The sequence below is a fragment of the Diplotaxodon limnothrissa genome, linkage group LG6 (assembly GCF_057381915.1).
Source record: "Diplotaxodon limnothrissa isolate DT_005_m linkage group LG6, D_limnothrissa_male_GT1.1, whole genome shotgun sequence".
NCBI classification, from domain to species: domain Eukaryota; kingdom Metazoa; phylum Chordata; class Actinopteri; order Cichliformes; family Cichlidae; genus Diplotaxodon; species Diplotaxodon limnothrissa.
The window spans coordinates 24,027,882-24,050,402 of NC_140601.1; the positions used below are offsets into that span (position 1 = coordinate 24,027,882).

Consider the following 22,521-nt stretch of genomic DNA (forward strand, 5'->3'; position numbering starts at 1 on the left):
ATCTGGCTCTAAATGTGTGGACACTTCACAAAGGAAGTGTTTTATGTATCCCTGAGAGATGAACCAAGACGGCTGATTATATTTGAGGAAGAAGTACTCTGTGTTGATGGAACTCAATTTTGCAGATGATCAATCTGGCTCTGAAGCCCTCCACCCACAACTTCTGCATTTTGATGATTATATCAAGTACTTAGTCTGCAAAGCAAGTGGCCCTGTGATATCTTGGCTTAACTCTGTGCTGCCTTTATTTTTTCTGTCTCCTTCTCTGTACAGTGATCTCAGCGAAAACCAGATTCAGGGAATTCCAAGGAAAGGCTTCAGGGGAGCTGTGGAAATCAAGAATCTGTAAGTAGCACTTTGGCAACACTCTCTCTGGTTATATGTGCGATGTGGTGTAGTGTGGTGTGCATGCGGTTCTATAGGCGTTCACACGTATGTGGCACCTCCTTTCCGACATGTTTGAGAATATGCACAGCACCCATTTGCCTGTGCATCAATATTTAATTGTGGTAAATGTCATGTGCCTCCTGCCTGCTGTATTGACTGGCACCGCTGCTCGTTAGCAGCTGTGTGCGTGTCTGTGTTCATGCATTAGAGCGCGGATTACACTGTGTGTGTCACATCACTGGCATTTTGCCGTTTCCTCCCTTTGTTTTGCCTCACTCCGAGTTATGATAATTGTTGGTCATTTCACAGGTAAAAGTAATTGCCCATCTTTAATTCTATAAATATGGATTTCTGTTCCTGTGGTTTTTTAAATGTCTTGCAATTATTCTAAAAGGACAGGGCATCGTGTGTGTGTGTGTGTGTGTGTGTGTGTGTGTGTGTGTGTGTGTGTGTGTGTGTGTGTGTGTGTGTGTGTGTGTGTGTGTGTGTGGGCATCCATTAGAGTGCGGATGACAGCATGATTTACTGTCCTTATGTCTTAATTAAATTGTTTCAGCAAACCGACTTTGAGAAAGAGTCGGGGGAGAGAGAGGAAGAGGGACAAGGTATAGAGCAGCGCATACAAACTAGATGTCAGAAGAGAGCAGGAAACAGGAATGAACACACAGATAAATGCATTCAGAAATGCAGCTACGAAGAACAAAGCTACCAGGAGACCAAACTTTTTTTTAAAACAGAGAGAAGGTGAGGGTGAGACAGAGAGAGGTTACTAAGGAGTTGAGTTGTTTTCACCTGGAGCCAGCCGAAGCCTTAAGATATACCTTTTAAACACCTTGATGTCTTCAGTTTCCCCTTTCTTTTAATTTCGTGTGTGTACATGTGTGTGTGCAGCCAGTTGGACTACAACCACATCAGCTGTATTGAAGATGGAGCTTTCAGAGCGCTACGTGACCTGGAAGTACTGTGAGTACCTGCAAAAAGCAGAGGGTTTGGTGAGCACTAACAGCAGTACAGTATAGAACAGCTAATTTCCTTGTTGACCTTTCAAAGACTGCATTGCCTATGCAGCTCCCCAAAAGGAATGAATTGGTATATTTTGAGCAGTGGCACTAACGCCTGGTTCTGTGGTAATGCTGTCATTGTAGAGGGTGCTTGAAGCAGGGGTTCAGGAAACGAAATAGGAAAGGCAAATATAAAAAGCAGAGAATATGCAATTGTTGTTGGGGATTGTTTCTGAAATAAAGTTAAAGCACGACAGTTTTCTTTGTTCACCAACATCTTGAGGAGAGAGAGAGAGCAGCTGAGGCGTCGCTGGGGTTTTAGATTTTTGCTGTATTGGCTAGCGATTGTGCTTCTCTATCATTAACCAAAACATCTTTAACAGTATTTTCTGTGTCACATTAAGGATCTTTCTAAGAATAGTATGTTCTTTCACGTGCAGGGCATCCAGGATTTTTTCATTTGTAAGATGACATGCAGTCCTGACGTGTCTTGAAATAAAAGTGCCCCTACTCTTCACATAATTTGTTAATGGGGCCATTAGGCACACAGAATGGACACTTTTGTTGTCCTGAATGCCTGTAATATTCATTTTGCTTTGATTTCAAAGTCAGTCAGTACCTTAAGTGGGCACTTTATAGCCCGGCCAAAATCAGAGCTGTAAGCAAACGTGCAAAGGTATGATCGTTCGATCAGGCAAATAAACTCTACCATCTATTTGTATCTGATTTCTAATGATTCAAATGATTTTCTGTAGTCTGAGCATTCCGGGAGCGAATAAATGGATTATGTGTTAAGCCGATGTCTAAAAAGAAAGAAAAAGAAAAAGCAAGATTAAAGGCTCAGTAGCTTTCCATTAAATGTGATTTATTACAGACCTAATTAGAAGCTAACAAGGTAGTGCTTTGAACACATTAATATAAAAGAGTTGTTTTTTGATTGTTTTTGTGTTACATTACAAATGCACTGTATGACACTGCAGCCTCTTTCACGGTAACAGTAAAATACTGCGGGACAGATTTTCTGCATATCTGTAATATGCTGTGTGTTCACTTTCTTCTTTAGCACCCTGAACAATAACAACATCAGCCGACTGTCTGTGGCCAGTTTCAACCACATGCCAAAGCTCAGGACCTTGTAAGTGGCATCTCTGTGTATTTGGTACACCTCGCTGCCCTGAGGGGAAGGATTCTTCCCATCCGTGTCCATTTGTGTAACAGATTGATTGATGTGTACTTGCAACTCTCTCTCTCTTCCCTCCACCCAACCTGCTCCTGCCTCCCCTGTCATCACACTTCTTATTTCTCTCCTTCCCCCCACCTGTTCTTGTCTGTCCCATCTCCTCCTCTGTCCCTCAGCCGCCTGCACTCCAACAACCTGCAGTGTGACTGCCACGTAGCCTGGCTGTCAGAGTGGCTGCGACAGCGCCCCCGGCTGGGTCTTTACACGCAATGCATGGCCCCTCCGCACTTGAGGGGGCACAACGTGGCCGAGGTGCAGAAGAAGGAGTTTGTGTGCACAGGTAGGTCGGGTTCACCGGTTTGCTTTGCTGTCTGTTTTGTGACTTCCCTCGGCTCGCTGTTTCGCAGTGGCAAACCCATCTTTTGCTTTGTCTCGTCTGCTTTCTCTCATTACCTTTTTTGCTCATGATTTTTAAAGACTGGGATGAAGGTAAGTGGCTTGTCTTTAACTCTATGTGCTGCATTTCCTAAAATATATATCCTCGATCTGATTTTCTGTACAACACGAGAATAGAAAACAGTTGTAGATAGACAAGGTCACATCTAAGGACAGGATATTTCCCTCACTTGCACAGTTGCTCTAGCCGTGCTGCAGATTTTTTTTCTTTGCCTTTGGGATTTACTCAAAGCATAATCTGTTATCCGTGGATAATATTGGCCCTCTGTCTCTGTGTAGGTCACCAGTCGTCATCATCTTCCTCCTGCAGTGTGTTACAGTGTCCGGAGTCGTGCACCTGCAGTAACAACATTGTGGACTGTAGAGGGAAGGGTCTCACAGAAATACCCACCAACCTGCCCGAAACCATCACCGAGATGTAAGACCTGTGATCCAAGTAAACACGTTTGCTTCCAGCCGCTTTTCTTACACACACAAAACTCCCACATCCACACTCGGAGCAGTGATATTTGTCCTGCTCTTTCACTCTGCGTCTTTCCATTTTCCCTCTTTGTCTCTTTCCACCTTTCTGTTTCACTACTTCTCTTTGTGTGGCGAAATAAAATCACACATCTGTGAAATGAGAAAGCCTGGTCATGCAGCTCCTTCCTGCTTAAGAAAATAATAAAGGAATGACAAAAGAAGAACAATTGAAAGATTAATCTGAGAGACGAGGTGGATCATATCGCTATCTGTAAGTGAGAATCGGAGCAAAGTGGAAGGAGAAGAGCCAGCAGATTTAACAAAGTCCCAAAAAATAAGACGTTGATTTAAGATTTGAGATTTGGACTTCTTGAGTCAGACTTAAATGGACATCACACTGCTGCTCTTTCTCTTTGTTTCCCAACAAAGAGAAATAGCACAACACAATCTTTAAATGTGATAAAGCACTCATGAGAAGACAATTTATCGCAGTCGACAGTTTTTAACAATTGATTTCACTTCATTATAAAGACAGTCTTTGTCTATTAGACTTCTCTCTTCCCAACAGCTGGGCTAAGCTGAAGGGCTGACAGTCTTGAGACTGGTTATAAGATCTGTGGGCACTGCAGAGGCTCTAAAGGGACAGGACTCCCTTTAGACCACGGCCACTGGCAGCGATGTGGTGACCAGAGATCTGAATGTCAGTGAAAATGTAGCAAACTGCAGTGTCAAGAGACAAAAGAACTGCAAGGTGAACGACTAATGTGACAGCGAACAGCAGTGAAGTATACCACTGATCGACATGCATGGTGCAGGTGGAGAACAAAGTGCTGAGTGCTGTAAAAGTACAAACAGACCATAACGTCTCTACACGTCTGTCACTGCATCAGATCGCCCCCTATATTAAATACAGATTTGTGACTGGGACATGAGTTCTCAGATGGCATTCCAGCTCTGCCATTAAAACCATTAAAAAATTTTATATTTCTCATTTTTAAAAACAATATCTGCATTATTTTGAAGGTAAAGCTTTGGTCACCATGACTATGAAGACATGAAGCCTAACTTGGACTTCTCGCTCTCAAAGTCACTTCACTGATTTTGAGACCCATTACTTGCTTTGATAAGAACAAAGACCCCCGTTTAATTTAACTGCTAAAAGACGTGTTTTTCAAGACTCAAGATCAAATTTAGCGTTATGTTTTTAACATCTCTGGGATTTGTGCCGCCCTAGAGCAGAATGGCGACCTGACCCAGCTTCACTGAATTGGATAAAAGTTCTATTTGTCTCCTTTAACTTAAGACTTTTTAAATGCTACAGGAAGATTTGGGGCATAATTTGGACTTCTCTTTACTTAGTTAAGACCTGGAACTCTTTCAAATGGCTTGAAACCTTATGTAAGACCTACAAGACTTCAGACATTAACTTCCTTATCGATTTTAGATTTTATTTGGACTTAACATAGCGGAGCATCAACTTGTCTAAATTTACACTTGACTTGGCCTTGTCCTGATTGATTTTAGGCTTTAAAAGGACTCGTTTCTTTTCACTTCAGACTCAAAACAGCTGAAACCACTATAGAACAGGCACATTATGGTTCGTATGCACAACCAGTCAAAAATGTCAGCAGTGAAAAGTTTAGAAAGCGAGAGAATTTTTCACAATGAAGCTGTTGTTTTTGTTTAATTTGCTGTCACAGTGAATAAACACTTCTTTCTTTTTTTCCACGTCTTTTCACTCTAATGGCATCGTCAGATCGATGCACAGTCAGACCTAATGGAACACCTCCCAGATGTTACAGCTGTGTTTTTGTGTGTCCGTCTGACTGTGCAGATGTTAAAGAGGGCAAAAGATCAGAGAAATGTGGCAGACTTTGGCAGGGCCTATTAAAGGGACTTATCTGGAAAAGTTTCCCCTTAGCCATAGCCCCCGGGGAAAGAGCAGCAGCCAACAATGGAGCAGAGATAGCTCTGTGATAGGGGAATGTTAATGTCGCTTCTCAATGGTCTGTGTGTATGTTTGGTTCCAGACGACTGGAGCAGAACGCCATCAAGGTGATACCAGCTGGGGCCTTTTCTCCTTATAAGAAGCTGCGCAGGATGTGAGTAGATGAGGAGATGCGTGTATTCTGCACCCTGTCAACCATCCACAAAAACTTTTGTTGCCGGCCACTTTCCAGTTTGTGTTGACCTCCGTGCTGTGCTTTCTGTGTTTCTCTCTTCCTCACTGACTCTCTGGTTTTATGCTTCTGCTTCTTGTTCCCTTCTCCTTTTGTTTTTCACAGAGACTTGAGTAACAACCAGATATCAGAGCTGGCCTCGGATGCCTTCCAAGGTCTGCGCTCTCTCAACTCGCTGTGAGTATTGTGTGGTGTGTTTATATTGAAGTTGTATTTTTTTAAACACTCTGAAGCACCGCTTTGAGGGCGCAAAAAAGTTTAAAATCTGTTTATGCTCCATAACTTCCGTTTATTTTTCACTTTTAGCTACTGCTTTTATATTTTATGTGAATAATGCGCTCAGGAGTTTAATATCTGAGATCTGTTATGGCCATAACATACTGAGAAAGAGAAACAGGAAACACAAACACAAACACTTGGATTTTCCCACAACAGTGTAGCCAAATTACAGCAACCTCTTCATTAGGAGTGAAAACACAAAGCAAGCCACACCTGAAATGATCCTCAAACGTTGGACCTCGCAAACGTTTTAATTTCCCAGTAACTTTGTATAGGAGAGCTCCTTTTTCCTTGATGGTTGGGAACCATGTTAAAGTTCCATTACTGCAGATACTGACGGGAGCGTGGGACCGAATATGGACAGGGAAAAAACAATAGAAATAGCAATGCACTTCAGATCTTTCATCAAAAGTAATGAATGGTAAATGGTCTGTATTTGTATAGTGCTTTTACTAGTGCCGCCTAGGGACCCCAAAGCGCTTCACACACCCAGTCATCCACCCACTGGTGGAGGCAAGCTACAGTTGTAGCCACAGCTGCCCGGGGGCAGACTGACAGAAGCGAGGCTGCCATATCACGCCATCAGCCCCTCTGGCCAACACCAGTACGTGAAGTGTCTCGCCCAAGGACACAACGACCAAGACTGTCCGAGCCAGGGCTCGAACCGGCAACCTTCCGATTACAAGACGAACTCCCAACTCTTGAGCCACGATCACCAATGAAGCAACAAGATGAAGATTTTCCTGACAAACTCTTATTTTTCTTTCAATATTGTCAGTAGATCATTTCTCTCACCACTGTATCTGTGGTGCTGAAGCAAAGTTTGGATTCTTATCTGTTTTTTAATTCGACTGCAGTACTTTACATTTTCACCTTTTCAGCCAAGAAAACCAAGACTGTAAAGGAAAAATTAAACAATATTACAGTGCCTGGAAAACAAATTACCTTCAGCGAGCAGCCAAAACATCTAACCAAGCTATCCCCAAGATTTGGTTTCATCCAAAAATCATTTTTTAATTTGCAAAAAAGAAAAAATCCAGTTTGAATAATAATTTTGTGACACTTATCATCTGATTGCTTGTGGTTCTTTCCTTCTCATTGTGTTTATAAGGATAGAAACTACACCCACATCTGTGGAATAAACATACAAAACATAACGCACAAAACAAAAGCGTATACGTGTTTAGCAAAAGCAGCGGTGCTGCTGGCTTTCTGACTCAGCTCGGACCATCTGCTTTGCGTGTGAAGCTGCGGGACGGACCGTGGAGAGAGGAGCTGAGGAGGAAGCGAAGGATGGAGAGTTATTTCATGAAGGAGTTACATTAAGGTCTCGTCTCTCCAAAGTCAATAATTCATAAATGCTGAATTGCTGAATGGAGGCTTCTGCCACCTCATTACACATTCGGCACAGAAAGAATGGGACACACCGATTCATGCTGACACACCACATGCAGCATGGCCTTCGCATTAAGCCACACTGTGTATTTATTGTGCGTCAGTGTTTGGTTAGAGAGGGTGTAAATGAGCCATAGGTGGCATCTGCGCATGTGTCCGTACGCGTATGCGTGTGAACAAGCAGAACTGTATGTGCTGACTCGTCTGTGAGACATAAATGAAGCATCCGCTTCCAACGCCGCGTGTTCTCTCAGGGACGGCCACTCGGCACAACGAAATAAAAGCCGATCCAAAACACATGTCTTCAGCCTGAATACACAACTCATCTGTTCACAGGGCATAGATGTCTCCTGTGTGTGTGTGTGTGTGTGTGTGTGTGCGTGCGTGCGTGCGTGTGTGTGTGTGTGTGATTGCATCTGAGGTATTTGTTGGGGCAAGGCTGTGGCAGTCTCAGCCTTCTCCTGTTTCTGTAGCACTTTTGGTGTGTTTATAAAAAAACAGTGTGCATTCCTAACATAACACCACAGCCAGATTTATGGACGTTATCTTAATTTTTTATGATATTTAAATGAAAAGTGATCGTCATGTGTTATATATCATGTACAGCCAGGTACGAAGTCAGATTAAGTGATTGAAGCTTTTTTTTTCCCCTGTGTGTTTCTGTGTTTTCTTGAGTAAAAAAGCCAAATGCCTTCCCTCTTAGTAATTTCTGCTGAATTCTAGTTAGTTTGTGTCACTTGTGCAGATTTAATCTAAGACATTTTAATGACCATAATTCTTTAGTATTTGGTTCTTAACAGCTGAGTACTTTAAACTTTTTTTGCTGGTTATACGTTTGTGTTGAGGAAAGAAAATGGGTTTAATTATTATTAAAAGTGCAAAATATTGTTCAAGATCATTGTCAGCCGAGTGTTTTCAGAAACTTTTCTTCACTTTCTTCAGAAGTATTTTGTCAGTTCATGTTTTCTTTATGCTTTTAAACAAATGCTCATCCAGCAGCTCTGTCGGGCAAAGGTTAACATATCACCTCATACACAAATGGTCCATAGTTCGAATGCTAGAGCCCAGATAAATGGAAAGTAGTGCTGTGGGATACTGCAAATAATGGCAACAATCAAAGTTACTTTTACTTCCATTTTTTTAGATGTAACTACTTTTTGTGTTTTACCAAAGATTTCTTTAGATTGCTCAGTAGGTGATTTTGTAGTTGTCAGTCATTACCAGTACCTTGAGCTATTACAGCCAAGGTACTGGGCAGCATTTACAATAAAAACACAACGCACACAAAAAATCATGGGAGCTGTATTCCTTTTTTACACGAGTTTACACCAAATGCACTCATATTTTCCCACATTACCGCTTTAGAAAATATTAATTTTGCAATTTTGGTTGAGTAAAGAACCAAATAACTGGAAACAGACACAAGACAAAAAGAGAGGTCTGACTCCCTGTACGATCTAGGTTGACTGTTGTTATTAATGTTGCATTTGTTTTCTGCAGGGTACTATATGGGAACAAAATCACAGAGATCTCCAAAGGACTCTTTGAGGGGCTGTTTTCTCTGCAGCTACTGTGAGTAGAAACACACAGACGAGCACAAAATCAGTCGCATTTGCATCTCATCGATATTCAGCGGAAAAGTGCTTACCTCAAACATTGTCATCAGAGTTGAGGCATCATGACTGAAAGCCGTCTTCACTGACTTGCACCATTTGAAACACTCGTCAGAGAACGATAACGGGGTGAGCCTTCATTTCCATTTCTCCCACTCTCTCTCTCTCTCCTTTGTTCTGTCACTTCAGGTTACTGAATGCTAATAAGATAGCATGCCTGCGCGTGGACGCGTTTCAGGACCTTCACAACCTCAATCTGCTATCACTGTATGACAACAAGCTCCAGACCATCGCCAAGGGGACTTTCTCATCTCTAAGAGCCATACAAACACTGTACGTATGCACACACTCACACACACACACACACCAGACTTGTAGAGATAAATAAGGAAATGCAGTAACCGGCAAGCTTTATAAATGAGCAACCGCCGACATAAACAAAAATCAATTACGTTTTTGGAATAACGTACCAACTGTTAAAAAATACAATTTTTGTCTGTATAGTACAACAGCAGTTTCTTTGCCACTGTTAAGAATTTAACTAACCTCTCTTATAAATCCGTCAGTCAACATGAATGCTTCAAAATGGGAGGGAGGCAACATTCTCTCAGTTTTATTTCTTTCAAGAGACTCAATAGACATTCAACTGAGGAACAACTATAGTCTCCTGTGTAGACACTTATTGCTCTGTTTCTCATCACTGGTTAGTGATTATAACAGAATATAACAGAAGAATAATTATTGTTATAACAAAGTGATAAATATACAGACTCCTTGCAGTCACACACCTCATATCATTTTTAAGAGAAATAAATCCAGGTATTTGTTCTGGTCCTTTAATTTAAAGAATAAAATAAAGGTTTTTGATGTAAACACTGTTCCAGTATCAGTCTTTGAGCTGCTGTTCACATACGTGGTGCTATTACACGCTCCCATTAGGCTTACCTGAATGTGTTTTGTATGTTCTGTGTGTCTCTGTGCAGTCACTTGGCGCAAAACCCCTTTATCTGTGACTGCCATCTGAAGTGGCTGGCAGACTACCTGCAGGACAATCCCATCGAGACGAGCGGCGCCCGCTGCACCAGCCCTCGACGGCTCGCCAACAAACGAATCGGGCAAATCAAGAGCAAGAAGTTCCGCTGCTCAGGTACAGACACGCACACACATGCACTTCACTGCATCTACACACATACAGTAGCTTGCACAAATATAGCTAGTGTAAATATGGTACATAGTAGAGGCTAATTCTTTCTTCTTCTTTTTTTACATTTCTGATCTACATGCACACACAAGACAAGCTGACCTCTCCTCTCTTTTCATTCTGTGTCTTCCTGCTGGGATTTTCCCTCAGCCTCTTTCTACTAACCTCATCTCCCTGTTGTTTTTAGCGTTTTCTGGGATTTTCCACACGTTTCATGCCAAACCACAGCCAGAGTGGGTTGTCTTTTAGTGTAGCTTTTTTTCTTGTTTTTCACTTTGACTCTCTCTGTCTCTCTATTAGCTAGAGAACAGTATTTCATCCCAGGTATTGTACAATGAGCATGAGTGTGTGTATGTGTGTGTGTGTGTGTATAAACCACTGTTTGCTCACTCACAGCTGATGCTTCACACTCGCACATCCTCGACGCTTTGAGTGACTTGCCCTGTCCGACACCTATTCAATGCCAAAACATGTTCTGCTAATGGTCTGTCATGCATTATGATGCACCGCGTCTAACCAGACACCAGATAATCACACTCTTGTCCTTGCACTGGGTTTTCGATGGTTAACGCAACCTTGATGATCGAGGGAGGAAAAACAGTTGGATTAACAAGCTTGGGTCGCTGTCAGCTGGGCTCTGTCTGTCTGGCTAAATGAAAGGACCCTGGTGCAGCGATCACAGAGACTATATTTAATGCCAGTCCTTCTTGATTCTTAGCAAATCTAATGACAGCTAATGTATGAGCGTGTGTCTGTGAGCATCTGCGTTTGTTTTTTTCGCTGCAGAACATCAAAAGGTCACACAGTCATCATGCTCAGAGGGGTGCTGGGAAATATGTAAATGAGACATGCATATGAGATCAGTAGCAGGGCTAAAGGCGGTCATTACCACAGCAGCACACAGAGGGGCCACGAAGTGTGTTGCATGAGAGAGCGTGCGCGCAAGCGTGTGTGTGTATGCGCGCACTCACTGCAGTCATTAACTCTGTAGCTCACCGGGGGGACAGAGGTTTCAAAGCCCAGATACCACATACGGGGCAAAGCTGAATAATTTAAGAACATTTTCGGTTGAAAAGTTGAATAAACATGTTTTATTCTGCGGTCCAACCTTCATATTGCGGCTAAGATCAATTCACCTAAAATCCTCTCGTTTGCATTTACACTGTTGTCTTATTTCAGATCCTACCTCATTTTTCTGTTGTTGCAAATGAGGCTCTTTTATCTGTGTATGTATGCTTTTTGCCTCACAGTCTCCCCAGAATAGGTTTAAATCGCGCCGTGCTTCGACTGGAAGAGGCCGGGACGTGTGTCGATAAATGTACCCGTTCTGTGTCACGTCACGCCAGCACGATTCTCGCTATTCACGAGTCATTAGTCCTTTAAATGAATCACTGCCTGGGGTCTGAACACGGACTGCAGCACAAATTGCAGCTTTTTTTATTTGCACTCAGTTTTTCATCAGCTTTTTCCCTTCCTGTTCAAATAAACGAGTGAAATCCCTTCTTCTTTCTCCTACTGCCTTTCTAACACACTCAGGAGTACACCATGTCAGCTGTAAGTAACACACACACCCCACACACACACACAAACGCACAAGGCTCTTCGTCCGCTCTGAATCCCTCACCTCTCGTCCCTGACCGGCATCTGACCTTTGACCTCAACTGCAATGACCCTTCTGTGACTCCTCTTGTCTTGTTGTTCACCATCAACAACGATGCGACGAGAATAATAATTACAATTTACACTTTAGCGCACAATGGTTCATGTATTTTTATCTTGTTTATATACCTATGGGGTGTGTTGGAGTGTGTGTGTGTGTGTCTGTGTGTGTATTACCCAGAAGTCAGGGCTTCTCTTGCATTCCGTGCTGCTGTAACTCTCCTCCCACTCCTCCGTAACAGCTGCCCTGTTCCTGCTCTGCTTTCTGTGATGTAGATGTCTGTAGATGTTCCTCGAGCCTTTCCCTCTATTCCTGCAACTTTTTGAACACCTTGTCTGATATCCTCCTTCTTATCATTTTTCCTCTCTGTCCTCTCTATTCGCTGCAAATTACACATTTCCAGTATCAGGTGGCTTCTTCGTTCTTCTCTCCTCCTTTCTCCTCCCACTTCCTCTCCTATGCCTCTTTTCACGTTCATTCTCCCCTCAGCTCCTTTTCTCCCTTTCTCCTCTTCCTCCTCCTCCTGTCTCCTCTGTCCTTCCCACCCCTGTGTTCCAGCGGAGGAGCAGTCAGTCAGCAGGTTGTTCCTTTGTGCTTGATCTAACCATGTGGCTGCCAGGTTCCTATCGTGGAACATGGTTCTTTCAAGCACCATGGAACGGCCCTGCAAAACCCTACAGCATGGCGCAAGAGACAGCAAACTCCTGTCACTCCCTGCAAGAGTGTGTGTGTGTGTGCATGTGTGTGAGCTTGATTTAGAGCCTCAGTGTCTGTACAGTATGATAGATGACTACCTGTATGTGCATGAGCATTTTTCTGGTGAGATCTCAGCTTGTTTGTAGTCTGACAGGGCAGAAAACCTCCAATATCTTTGTTCTCGTGTGAGTGCATGTGCGTCTGTGTGTGTCTGTCTTGATCTTCACAGTCTGTGTAGCTTCCTGTTATTTTGATTCCTTTAAGGCTGCGAAGCACAATGCAGCATTTTGAGCCAAAGCTTATGGGGATTGTTGCAAATGATTGTAATCAGCTTTCTTTTCCTATGACGAACAAAAAAACAAAAAAAAAGCAGCACAGCCCTTGAGCAGTGTCTCTAAATTCTGCTATTGTGCTGGTGTTTCTATCGGGACCCGTGCCAGTAAATGCTGGGGTTTGACTCTTGCACATTTAGTGACACTGCGGTTATGATTGTGACCAGGTAACGAGGATTACCGTAGTAAGCTAGGAGGCGACTGCTTTGCAGACCTGGCCTGCCCTGAAAAGTGTCGCTGCGAGGGCACCACCGTCGACTGCTCCAACCAGAAACTCACCAAAATACCTGATCACATTCCTCAATACACCACCGAGCTGTGAGTCACGCCGTGTTTGTCTGCTACAAAGTGCATCTATGTGTGGGATAGAAGAAACCTCAGAGCCTCTTTCTCTTTGTTTCTAACCACCTCTACTTTGCTCTGTTCTCAGGCGTCTGAACAACAATGAATTCAGTGTGCTCGAGGCGACGGGGATCTTCAAAAAGCTGCCTCAGCTGAGGAAGATGTGAGTCAGACATGTCTTTAATGTAACAAGGACGTAACGTCACGAAGTCACACTCGGGTCACACAGAGGAAAACTGCGACAGATGCGGATATAGAAATTAAAATGAACTATGTGTGTTTCTCTCTATACACGTAACCCCCCACCCCCTCTTTACATCTTTCTTTTCTTGCTGCTCTCTTACTTTCCTTCCTCCTGCTTCCCGCTCTGTGTAGTAACCTGAGTAATAACCGTATCACTGACATAGAGGAGGGAACGTTTGAAGGAGCTTCAGGGGTCAATGAGCTGATTCTGACCTCCAACAGACTGGAGAACATACACCACCGCATGCTGAAGGGACTCAGTGGCCTCCGCACACTGTGGGTACACACACACCCACACACTCACACATATGCATATGTATTAAGTATGCCAGCAATATCCAAAGACGTTCCCACATACTGTGACACTGTCAAACACAGAATAATATGAGCATGCATAATTCACCAGGTAACACTGCATATTTAGGTTTATGTAATGAGCTTCAGTTAATAGGTAATACGATCCACATGAGGCTGTAAAGATGTTTATTAAGGCATATAATTTTACATTTTATCTACCTTGACAACAATCAAGGGCCCATGCCATTTTTTTCCAGGGGTCAGGGAATAAACCACCATTAACTGTTAATTAATATATAATAATTAAGACCCTAAGATCCTGAGGAAACCAATGCAGATTAGATTTTTTTTATAAAGTCAATAGTATCAGTCTTAATAAAGCAAAACTAAATGCTTATTCAATTTAATATGAGCCACTGGTTAAACTCAAAAAGTGCAACTGCATTGGTCTCATAAACAATTAGAGGAAGGTCAAGGCTTTTAGTGACATTCCTACACAGTTATAAAGTGTTAATAAGTGTTACTGTTTATGATCTTTAAGACGTATGTAGTGTTATGTACATATAATTTATAAGGAATTATGTGGGGATTTTTTTTAGTTATTAGCTATTAGTTAATCGCTATTAACTACCGCAAAGACCTGAAAATAAGGTGTTATCTCATTAGGGTATAAACATAAGTGTATATACTTAACTGTATATACATGTATACTACATACTTAACTGTAGCACAGGTTAATTCATTCACTTTTTTCCTGTGTGTGGGTAGCATGCTGAGGAGCAACCGCATCAGCTGTGTGAGCAACAGCAGCTTCGTGGGGTTGAGTTCGGTGCGTCTGCTGTCACTCTATGACAACCAGATTACCTCCATGAACCCCGGAGCCTTCGACACGCTGCACTCCCTGTCCACACTGTGAGTGTAAACAACACAACCCACAAATGTGACAAATATAAATGCAAAAAATAACAATAATAACAATAATAATAATGCTGAGCACCCTCATCACCTTACTTTCCTACTCTCCAGAAACCTTCTGGCTAATCCTTTTAACTGCAACTGTCACCTGGCTTGGCTTGGTGATTGGTTGAGAAGGAAACGCATCGTCACTGGTAACCCCCGCTGCCAGAGTCCTTACTTCCTGAAGGAGATCCCCATCCAGGATGTAGCTGTCCAGGACTTTGCCTGTGAAGATGGTGAGATGGAGAAAATAATAATGATATTACACGTCTCTCTAAAACAGCTTTTTTATCCCTAATCACTTTTACCATCAGGTAATGATGAGAACAGCTGCTCTCCGGTGCTGAGATGTCCAGCTGAGTGTTCCTGTCTGGACACCGTGGTCCGCTGCAGCAACAAAGGACTCACCACGCTGCCCAGAGGCCTCCCCAAAGAGACCACCGAACTGTGAGTTTATAACAAACACACCCTTTAGTATAAAGCTTAACCAAACTCCACATTTTACAAGCTGCAATCATAAAGTTCCCTATTAAATGTGCCTGAAAACATAAAGAAACATAAATTATTTAAGATCAGGTCCAGACCACTTCCAGGGCTTTGAGATAATTGTTACTTTTAGTTTGGTCCCTTAACACTTTCCCTGCTAATGACAAAAGCAATCAGTGATTTCAGTTGTTGACTGCTTGCACTTCTACATCTTGTTCAGAGAACAAACATTCCACTCTGAGTCAAACTGACCCAACGCTCATTACAATTAGAGCTGAATCTCCAGCTGTGACCCACAGACTAAACAACGATTGGCAGTTGAAGAGTCCACAAACCAACAAAGCATCCTTTGCTTCGTTTTTAATAGATTCACACAGACAGTTAATCCACCAGGGTCAGGAACGTTTAGTGGATCTGATCTAAACAGTGGTTCGTGCCAGCGTGCAATCCTGCGCTGGTGCACTGTAGCTAATCCCAGACTGAATCTGTGATGCTAAGATCAGTTAAGGTCAGTGCTCCTTGGGGCCACGCCACCTGCTTCAGCACTCATTGTTCATCTTGTGGCTAAAGATAGCTTTTTATAGCTTTGGCTGTATGTCCAAGGTCTGCATCAGTCGTCTGATGCAATATCATGAGACACTTGATAAATTATCTCTGCAGTGAGACTGTGCAGATGTAGAGCTAGAATAGCAGTGTAATGGAGGATACAACGAGTGAGTCTGGCAAAGAAATGCTGTCCTCTCACACCCCAGAGGCTGTCCTGAGAAAAGTAAGGCCATAGCAGAGGTCAGAGTCAGAGTGGATTTCAGTAGTGCCCACAGAGAGCTCAAACTTATGGTGGATGGAGGAAGTTGAAGCCGTCTTTGACTTCAGAAAACCTCAGATTTATCACGCTATGCATCTGAATCAATCTCTTACCTCACTGGAGCTTGAAATGTTCATTCAGAAAGGTGGAAAACCACAGAAACACATGCTTATAGAGACACAGAGACACAGGAACTGTGAACTTAAAGAGAATTTTATTTCTCAGAAAGTCATCTGAAGACATTTGTGTTGTAATAATAATTTTGATTGGTATAGCTGTGTACCCATAATAATCAAAAACTATCCCTCATTTAATTTTGATTGTCTTTGTACCTTCCTGGATCTCTTCCGCTTCTGATCTGACTATTAGCGATCGTGCTCCTGAGATTTTAAACCAGATCTCACACTTCCACAGAGTAAACATTAAATTCTGTTTCAGCCAAAAAAAATGCATATACAGTAGATGAAGATCATTAAGACGATCTTGAGCTGAGACTTTGACACAGAGAGTGTTTTTTTAGCTGAGGAGTCCACAGTCTCTAAGCCCCAAAGCAGCGCATCAGGTGAGGAGCACAATCAGGTGGATGCTCCTCATTCTTCTGACGTTAGTGTACTTGAATTCATTCCAAAAAGTGAAAACTATTAAAACAGATTTATACTGGAACATCCTGAGTCATCCATTTAAAACTGTGGCACTTGCCAGCTTGCACCAGTATTCAGCCATGAAGCCTTGAGACCTAATTTTAATCAGTCCTGAAACTTTCTGATCACACTTGGTACATAAAGTCCTGCTCAACAAAAAATCCCTAATGATCAGAGTATTATAATCTTGAATTAAATATCAGACCGCAGCTTTAGTGGTATTTTTATTCATTCTACTGTGTCTCCTTTGGGGGACAAGATTCTTCCAGTATTAACAAAGACTTAATTAATATGCTGGATTAATAGCACATTGTCACAAAGTGAGAGATAGGATCTCACCCGTGAATGTGTGTATGTCTGAGCGAGAGACGCCTGTGGGGATATTAAACTCCAGTGTTTATTATGGCTGCAGCAGTAATGACTGCTCACACTGGTTATGAGGAATTTCCCACATGGTTAACACTTCATTTTCTCCCTTCTCACTTTCTCCCTTTGTTTACCAATCCTCCTCCATATTACCCCCGTGTTCCCTCGTTCTTTGTCTCCCACGCTGTCTTTCTGACTCTCAGGTATTTGGATGGAAATCACTTCACTCAAGTTCCCGTGGAGCTCTCCAATTACAAACACTTAACGCTCATGTAAGTCTCACCCGTAGCACCTCAGTGGAGAGATATTGTATACTTTCACACAGATAATTAAATCCCACTTTGCCAAGTTTAGTACGGTTAACACACTTTTTTTTTTAACGCAAAAAGAAAACACTGAAGGATTGGGATTTGGTCTGTGCTTCCTGCACTTTGCTTTTAATCACAACTAACAGACTGAACTCTGTGTTGAATCATTTTTGTGACTTTGTTTGGCCCTGATGTGGTGTGACAGTCTCGGTACGATAGACTAAAGGAGGAGCATTACAGAATCCATAGTCTGTGCACGCGTGTGGGTTTGTTCACGCATGTATGGACAGTGCTGCCTGTGTGGGTTTTATGTATCTGTTGTTTCCTTTCCAGTGATTTGAGTAACAACCAGATCAGCACGTTGTCCAACCACAGCCTCAGTAACATGTCCGAGCTGCTTACCCTGTGAGTCTGGCTTTACATATGCCTTTGTGGTGTGTGTGTGTGTGAGTGTTTGTTTTTAGGCGTAGTTGTGACTATGTGTGGACAAGAAGCTCATAAATGCTCAAGTAGAAGAAGGCCTCAAAAAAATCATAGCAGAAATCAAGAAAGGGTGACATGACCGCATGTGATTTTTAGCCAGTCCTAAGAGAGTCAGGGGAATCTCTGAAAGATTTTATTGCCACAAAATAACCATCGATGTCATAAAATACTGGCTTCACCTAAACTAGTCCAAAAATTCACTTTAGTCAGACAACGTATGTTTTAAAGTGCTACTTTATTACAACAACAAACTATAGTTAGAGTCTGGCTGAGAGCTCAACACCCTGCCCCACAAATATATTACATACAAAACTGGGGAACGATGAGTAAATATACAGATGGATGTTGGACTGGCGGAGGTGCTTAACAGCTGGCATCAACTCAGGGCAGCAGGGAGAGCAAAGATCCAGTGCAGCTGGAGATGCTGCCTTGAACTAGCTTGCAGCTTCACTTCATTTTTAATAATATATAAAGAATCATTTTGAAAAAATAAAACAGGAAAAGAGTGGAAGGCACTGGAGAAAACAGTACATGATATATACATCTGAGAGCAGTTTCTCCAGTTTATAGTCTGCGCACCAGTGTGATAAATGTTTTGTCTCTTAGTTGCTGTAAATAAAAGAAACAAAATACACATAAAAAAGGAAGAAAACTTGCACTCTGAGTGCTAGATCACTGCCTTGTGAGACCTGCATATGAATGAGTGTATTAAACTGTTCATGTTTGCTGCTTTGCCTGCTTATCTCAGTCAGAAGTAGGATTGTGTTCTGAATTGTCTTGCTGCATGCAAAGATTTCTTGGGGAAAAAAATCTGCCTTGTGTCCGCGCTAAAATGTTAATTCTGTCTGCAAAGAATTCTGAGCTACAACCGGCTGCGATGCATACCAGAGAGGGCGTTCGACGGACTTAAATCTCTCCGTTTGTTGTGAGTATCTGAACTTTCTGATCCTGGGAAATGTCCCAGAGAGTCAGATTAGTGCTGAAGTAATCATCGAATCGTTTTTTATTGTATCTCATCCTGTTTCAATCACGTTTTCTTAGGTCTCTTCACGGTAATGACATATCACTGATACCAGAAGGAGCCTTCAAAGACCTGGCATCGCTTTCCCACCTGTGAGTAACACGCAAACACAGAAACATCACTGGTCATGTGTCGCTGTGTGTTGGAAAAATCTGCCCTTTTTTTTCCCTTATAAAATAACAAATCAAAGAAATACATAATCATCGTGAATATATCTGTCCAGTAACAGCAGGGAGCTGAAAAACACAAACAGAACAAAACTTATAATTAAAGTTGTGACGCGTCGTCAGACAGGATGTTACCCGGCCATCTGCTCAGTGACCTCTATGAATGTCGACTGGAGGTCCTTTCTAGCATTGGGAAGATCGTTCGCTTTAATTTTGTGTGTTTTCCTTTACCATTTACAACAAAATATAACAAAGAAGTGGTTTATGCAGATGCCACATCCTTGTCCAGCTAACTGGTCATGCCATCAGTGATCACACAGGATTGTTTCTTGTAGCTGAGTAGCAGAGCGTCAGTGGTGATATGCGGTCACAGCTCAGAGGTTTACAAACAATTTTCACAATGAGCCAGGTATGCAATTTACACAAAGGTGGGCCTGAATGGCATAAATGTGTTTTTTATACGAGTATCTGTCTTTGTATGTTAAATGGACATTGTGTGGCTGTGTGATCACAACACTTTCAGAAACATTCAATAACAGAATCCATATTTTCCGGTCAGGTGAGATCCACATACTAACCACTTAGCAATCTAAATAGTAGTTATAAGAAGAATACAATGCACTGTGTTGTAATTTGGGGCAAATTACCAGGGATTTTCCCCCCTGGTAGTTAATGAATTTTCAGGGAAATCTGCTAAAATAATTAAATGCAAAACATAAAAAGCCCACTCCCACTGTGACGAGGACGCCCAGAGCAGAAGCAGAAAAATCAGAGAGTCATGATTATATATTCTAACGAGAAGTCCATGAAGCAGAAATATTTTGTTGAAAAGAAAACAAGCTGATGTAATTCAATGAGGTTTTGTTCTGCTTTACTTTATTTTACTGTTGTTTTCTTTGAGTGTTGCCTCGACAACGATCTCATGGCTGAAATGAACAAAAGAGAAAGACATACAGAGGAAGAGTGCGAGCACTGGGTATTGCTCTCATTTTTTAGTGCAGTATCAAAAAAACTAAGCAGGCTGCAGAAAAAGCACCGTGGTCATACAGGGTGCAGATGCCTGGTGAGTCTACGTGAGGCGCTCACAAGGATCAGCACCATGGAGAGTGCTTGTAACAGACAGTTCTAATACCCAAGGCTTTATATAAAATGATGGTGTAGCCACCATGATGTCGCCCCTTGGTTTTGTAGCTGAGGGTTGTGGTTGTTACCAGCTTGGGTTTTTGAAACCAGACGTGACAAGGAAAGGGTGGATCAGAGTGACAATCCAAACACCGCCACTCCCGAAAGCTTCATGGTCGACTTTATTTAACACCGAAATAAGTTGATCTAACAGTGACACTGTTACCACCATGATTCAAATGCTCCCAGTTATTTCTTCTGCTGTCTCACTTTTTGTCCAATCGGCTGGCAGGGCTCTGGGCGCCAACCCTCTGTACTGTGACTGTCACATGCAGTGGCTGTCAGACTGGGTGAAGAGCGGGTATAAGGAGCCTGGCATTGCTCGCTGTGCCGGGCCCGGCGACATGACGGACAAACTTCTACTGACCACACCCTCCAAGAAGTTCACTTGTACAGGTAAATGGACATATTGTAGTGCAGCAATACAATGCTTTCCAGGAGCTAGACAAAGAAACGACACAATACAGTTAAATCAGTGTCTGGTCTTGTGCTAGCAAACATACATACACTTGAGGAGAACTCCCAAAGGAGACCACAAGTTGCCAAAAATCAAAACAGCACTATGTATATATTACACTTACTGTGATATTGTTTTCACTGGGCAAAAACGTTAATGTTAATTTTAACATGTATATACTAACTCTATACGTTTCCTTGAGATTCTTGATGCTTGAAAAATGCTACTGTTAATCTTGAAACCTTATTCTATCACTTAACTTTGAACACAAGACTGAAATCTATTTTTGACCTAATCTGACTGACGCACTGTAGAAGTCCCCGGGCCTTGTGGTTTTCTGGTGCCAGGTAAAGTATCTTATAATGGTATTTTCTACTCAATCCCAGATTCTCCAGTTTGAGACAGTCCCGTCCCAGTTTTCCTCTCTGTTCAGTCAGAACCGCTCCGCTTCCCTTCCAACCCTCATGTTCTGACCAGCATTGTGTTCTTGTGTTTTCTGTACATGATATGGTTCTGCAAAGAAATGTCATCTTTCTCAAGCAATACTTGTAATATATGAGCAAGTGAAACCTCCTCGTGATAATACTAAACAACATAGTAAAAGTAACCAGACGCTTTCTTAGATACACCTTGCTAGTGCACAGTTGGACCCCTTTTACCTTCAGAAGTGCCTTGTTTCTTCGTGGCACAAATTCAGCAACGTGCTGGAAACATTCCTCTGAGACTTTGGTCCATATCGACATGATAGTATCACACAGTTGCTGCAGATTTATTGGGTGCACATCCATGATGAGAATCTTCCATTTTACCCAGATGTGCTCTGCTGGATTGAGATTTGGAGACTGTGAATTCATGAAACCAGTTTGAGATTAGTTGAGCTTTGGAAGCAGCCATCATCAGAAGATGGATACACTGTCGTCATAAAGGAATAGGCATGGTCATCAACAGTACTCAGGTAGGCTGTGGTGCTGAAAAGATTTTAAACACCAAAGTGTGCCAAGAAAATATCCTACACCACCAGCCTTAATTACTGATACAAGGAAGGATGGATCCATCCATTTACCCTAAAACCATAAACCTGGCTCCTGGTGTGGTCTTCTGCTGCCCTAGTCCATTTTCTTCAAGGTTCGACATGCTGTGCATTCAGAGATGCTATTTGAGAGGTTATTTGAGTTACTGCTGCCGTCCTATCAGCTTGAAGCAGTCTGACCATTCTCCTCTGATCTCAGGCATCAACAAGGCATCTTTGTCCAGAGAGCGTCAGCTCACTGAATCTTTTCTCTTCTTCGTTCCATCCTTTGTAAACCATAGAAATGGCTGTTTGGGAAAGACTGAAGTATTCACATTCAAAGTGACTTAAATCACCTTTCTCTCCATTCTGATGTTTGATTTGAACTCAAGCAGGTCATCTTGACTGTGTCTATGCCCCTGGATTGAGTTGCACATGATTGGCTGATTAGATATTTGCCTTAACGAGTAATTGAACAGGTGTATCTAATAAAGTGACCAGTAAGTGTATATAGAATGCAGGGTAAAAATCACCATCCTTGTCTTCTGCAGAAAAAGTTGACATTTGAAGCTTTTGCAGCTGCCTAATAATGTACAGCCCTCTGTGTAAATCTAGTCAGTGTTCCTACTCTCCAATGTGCCAAATTTTATGCATTGTTAATCATCTCTCCTGTGTATATGTTTTATTTGTGTGGATTGGTGCACCATATAGGCCCAGTGGATATAAATATCCAGGCTAAGTGTGATCCCTGCCTGTCCAACCCCTGCAAGAACGACGGCACATGTGCCAATGACCCTGTGCACTACTACCGCTGCACCTGCCCTTATGGATTTAAGGTACACCCAGCATAGAAAGCAAAAGGAATCATATTCACCTGCTCTTTCAAAGCATCTTTTATAATCACTCACTGGTAGA

The 22,521-nt window shown here is 42.3% G+C and overlaps 1 protein-coding gene across 3 annotated transcripts in view; it reads left to right on the plus strand.

Moving 5' to 3' along the window:
• slit2 (slit homolog 2 (Drosophila)) overlaps nucleotides 1–22,521 on the plus strand; it is a 106,114-nt gene that overhangs the window by 61,879 nt on the left and 21,714 nt on the right. The window contains exons 5-27 of one of the 3 annotated variants that reach the window (XM_085356988.1): nucleotides 274–345; nucleotides 1,279–1,350; nucleotides 2,452–2,523; nucleotides 2,745–2,908; nucleotides 3,304–3,442; nucleotides 5,517–5,588; nucleotides 5,772–5,843; nucleotides 8,841–8,912; nucleotides 9,143–9,286; nucleotides 9,937–10,100; nucleotides 10,455–10,478; nucleotides 13,010–13,160; nucleotides 13,273–13,347; nucleotides 13,560–13,703; nucleotides 14,493–14,636; nucleotides 14,751–14,917; nucleotides 14,996–15,128; nucleotides 17,183–17,251; nucleotides 17,621–17,692; nucleotides 18,624–18,695; nucleotides 18,812–18,883; nucleotides 20,373–20,536; nucleotides 22,318–22,442. In XM_085356988.1, coding sequence (XP_085213114.1) covers nucleotides 274–345; nucleotides 1,279–1,350; nucleotides 2,452–2,523; nucleotides 2,745–2,908; nucleotides 3,304–3,442; nucleotides 5,517–5,588; nucleotides 5,772–5,843; nucleotides 8,841–8,912; nucleotides 9,143–9,286; nucleotides 9,937–10,100; nucleotides 10,455–10,478; nucleotides 13,010–13,160; nucleotides 13,273–13,347; nucleotides 13,560–13,703; nucleotides 14,493–14,636; nucleotides 14,751–14,917; nucleotides 14,996–15,128; nucleotides 17,183–17,251; nucleotides 17,621–17,692; nucleotides 18,624–18,695; nucleotides 18,812–18,883; nucleotides 20,373–20,536; nucleotides 22,318–22,442 — 2,455 coding nt within the window. The remainder of the gene's footprint in view (nucleotides 1–273; nucleotides 346–1,278; nucleotides 1,351–2,451; nucleotides 2,524–2,744; nucleotides 2,909–3,303; nucleotides 3,443–5,516; nucleotides 5,589–5,771; nucleotides 5,844–8,840; nucleotides 8,913–9,142; nucleotides 9,287–9,936; nucleotides 10,101–10,454; nucleotides 10,479–13,009; nucleotides 13,161–13,272; nucleotides 13,348–13,559; nucleotides 13,704–14,492; nucleotides 14,637–14,750; nucleotides 14,918–14,995; nucleotides 15,129–17,182; nucleotides 17,252–17,620; nucleotides 17,693–18,623; nucleotides 18,696–18,811; nucleotides 18,884–20,372; nucleotides 20,537–22,317; nucleotides 22,443–22,521) is intronic. The other 2 variants (XM_085356990.1, XM_085356989.1) reach the window with 2 other exon arrangements.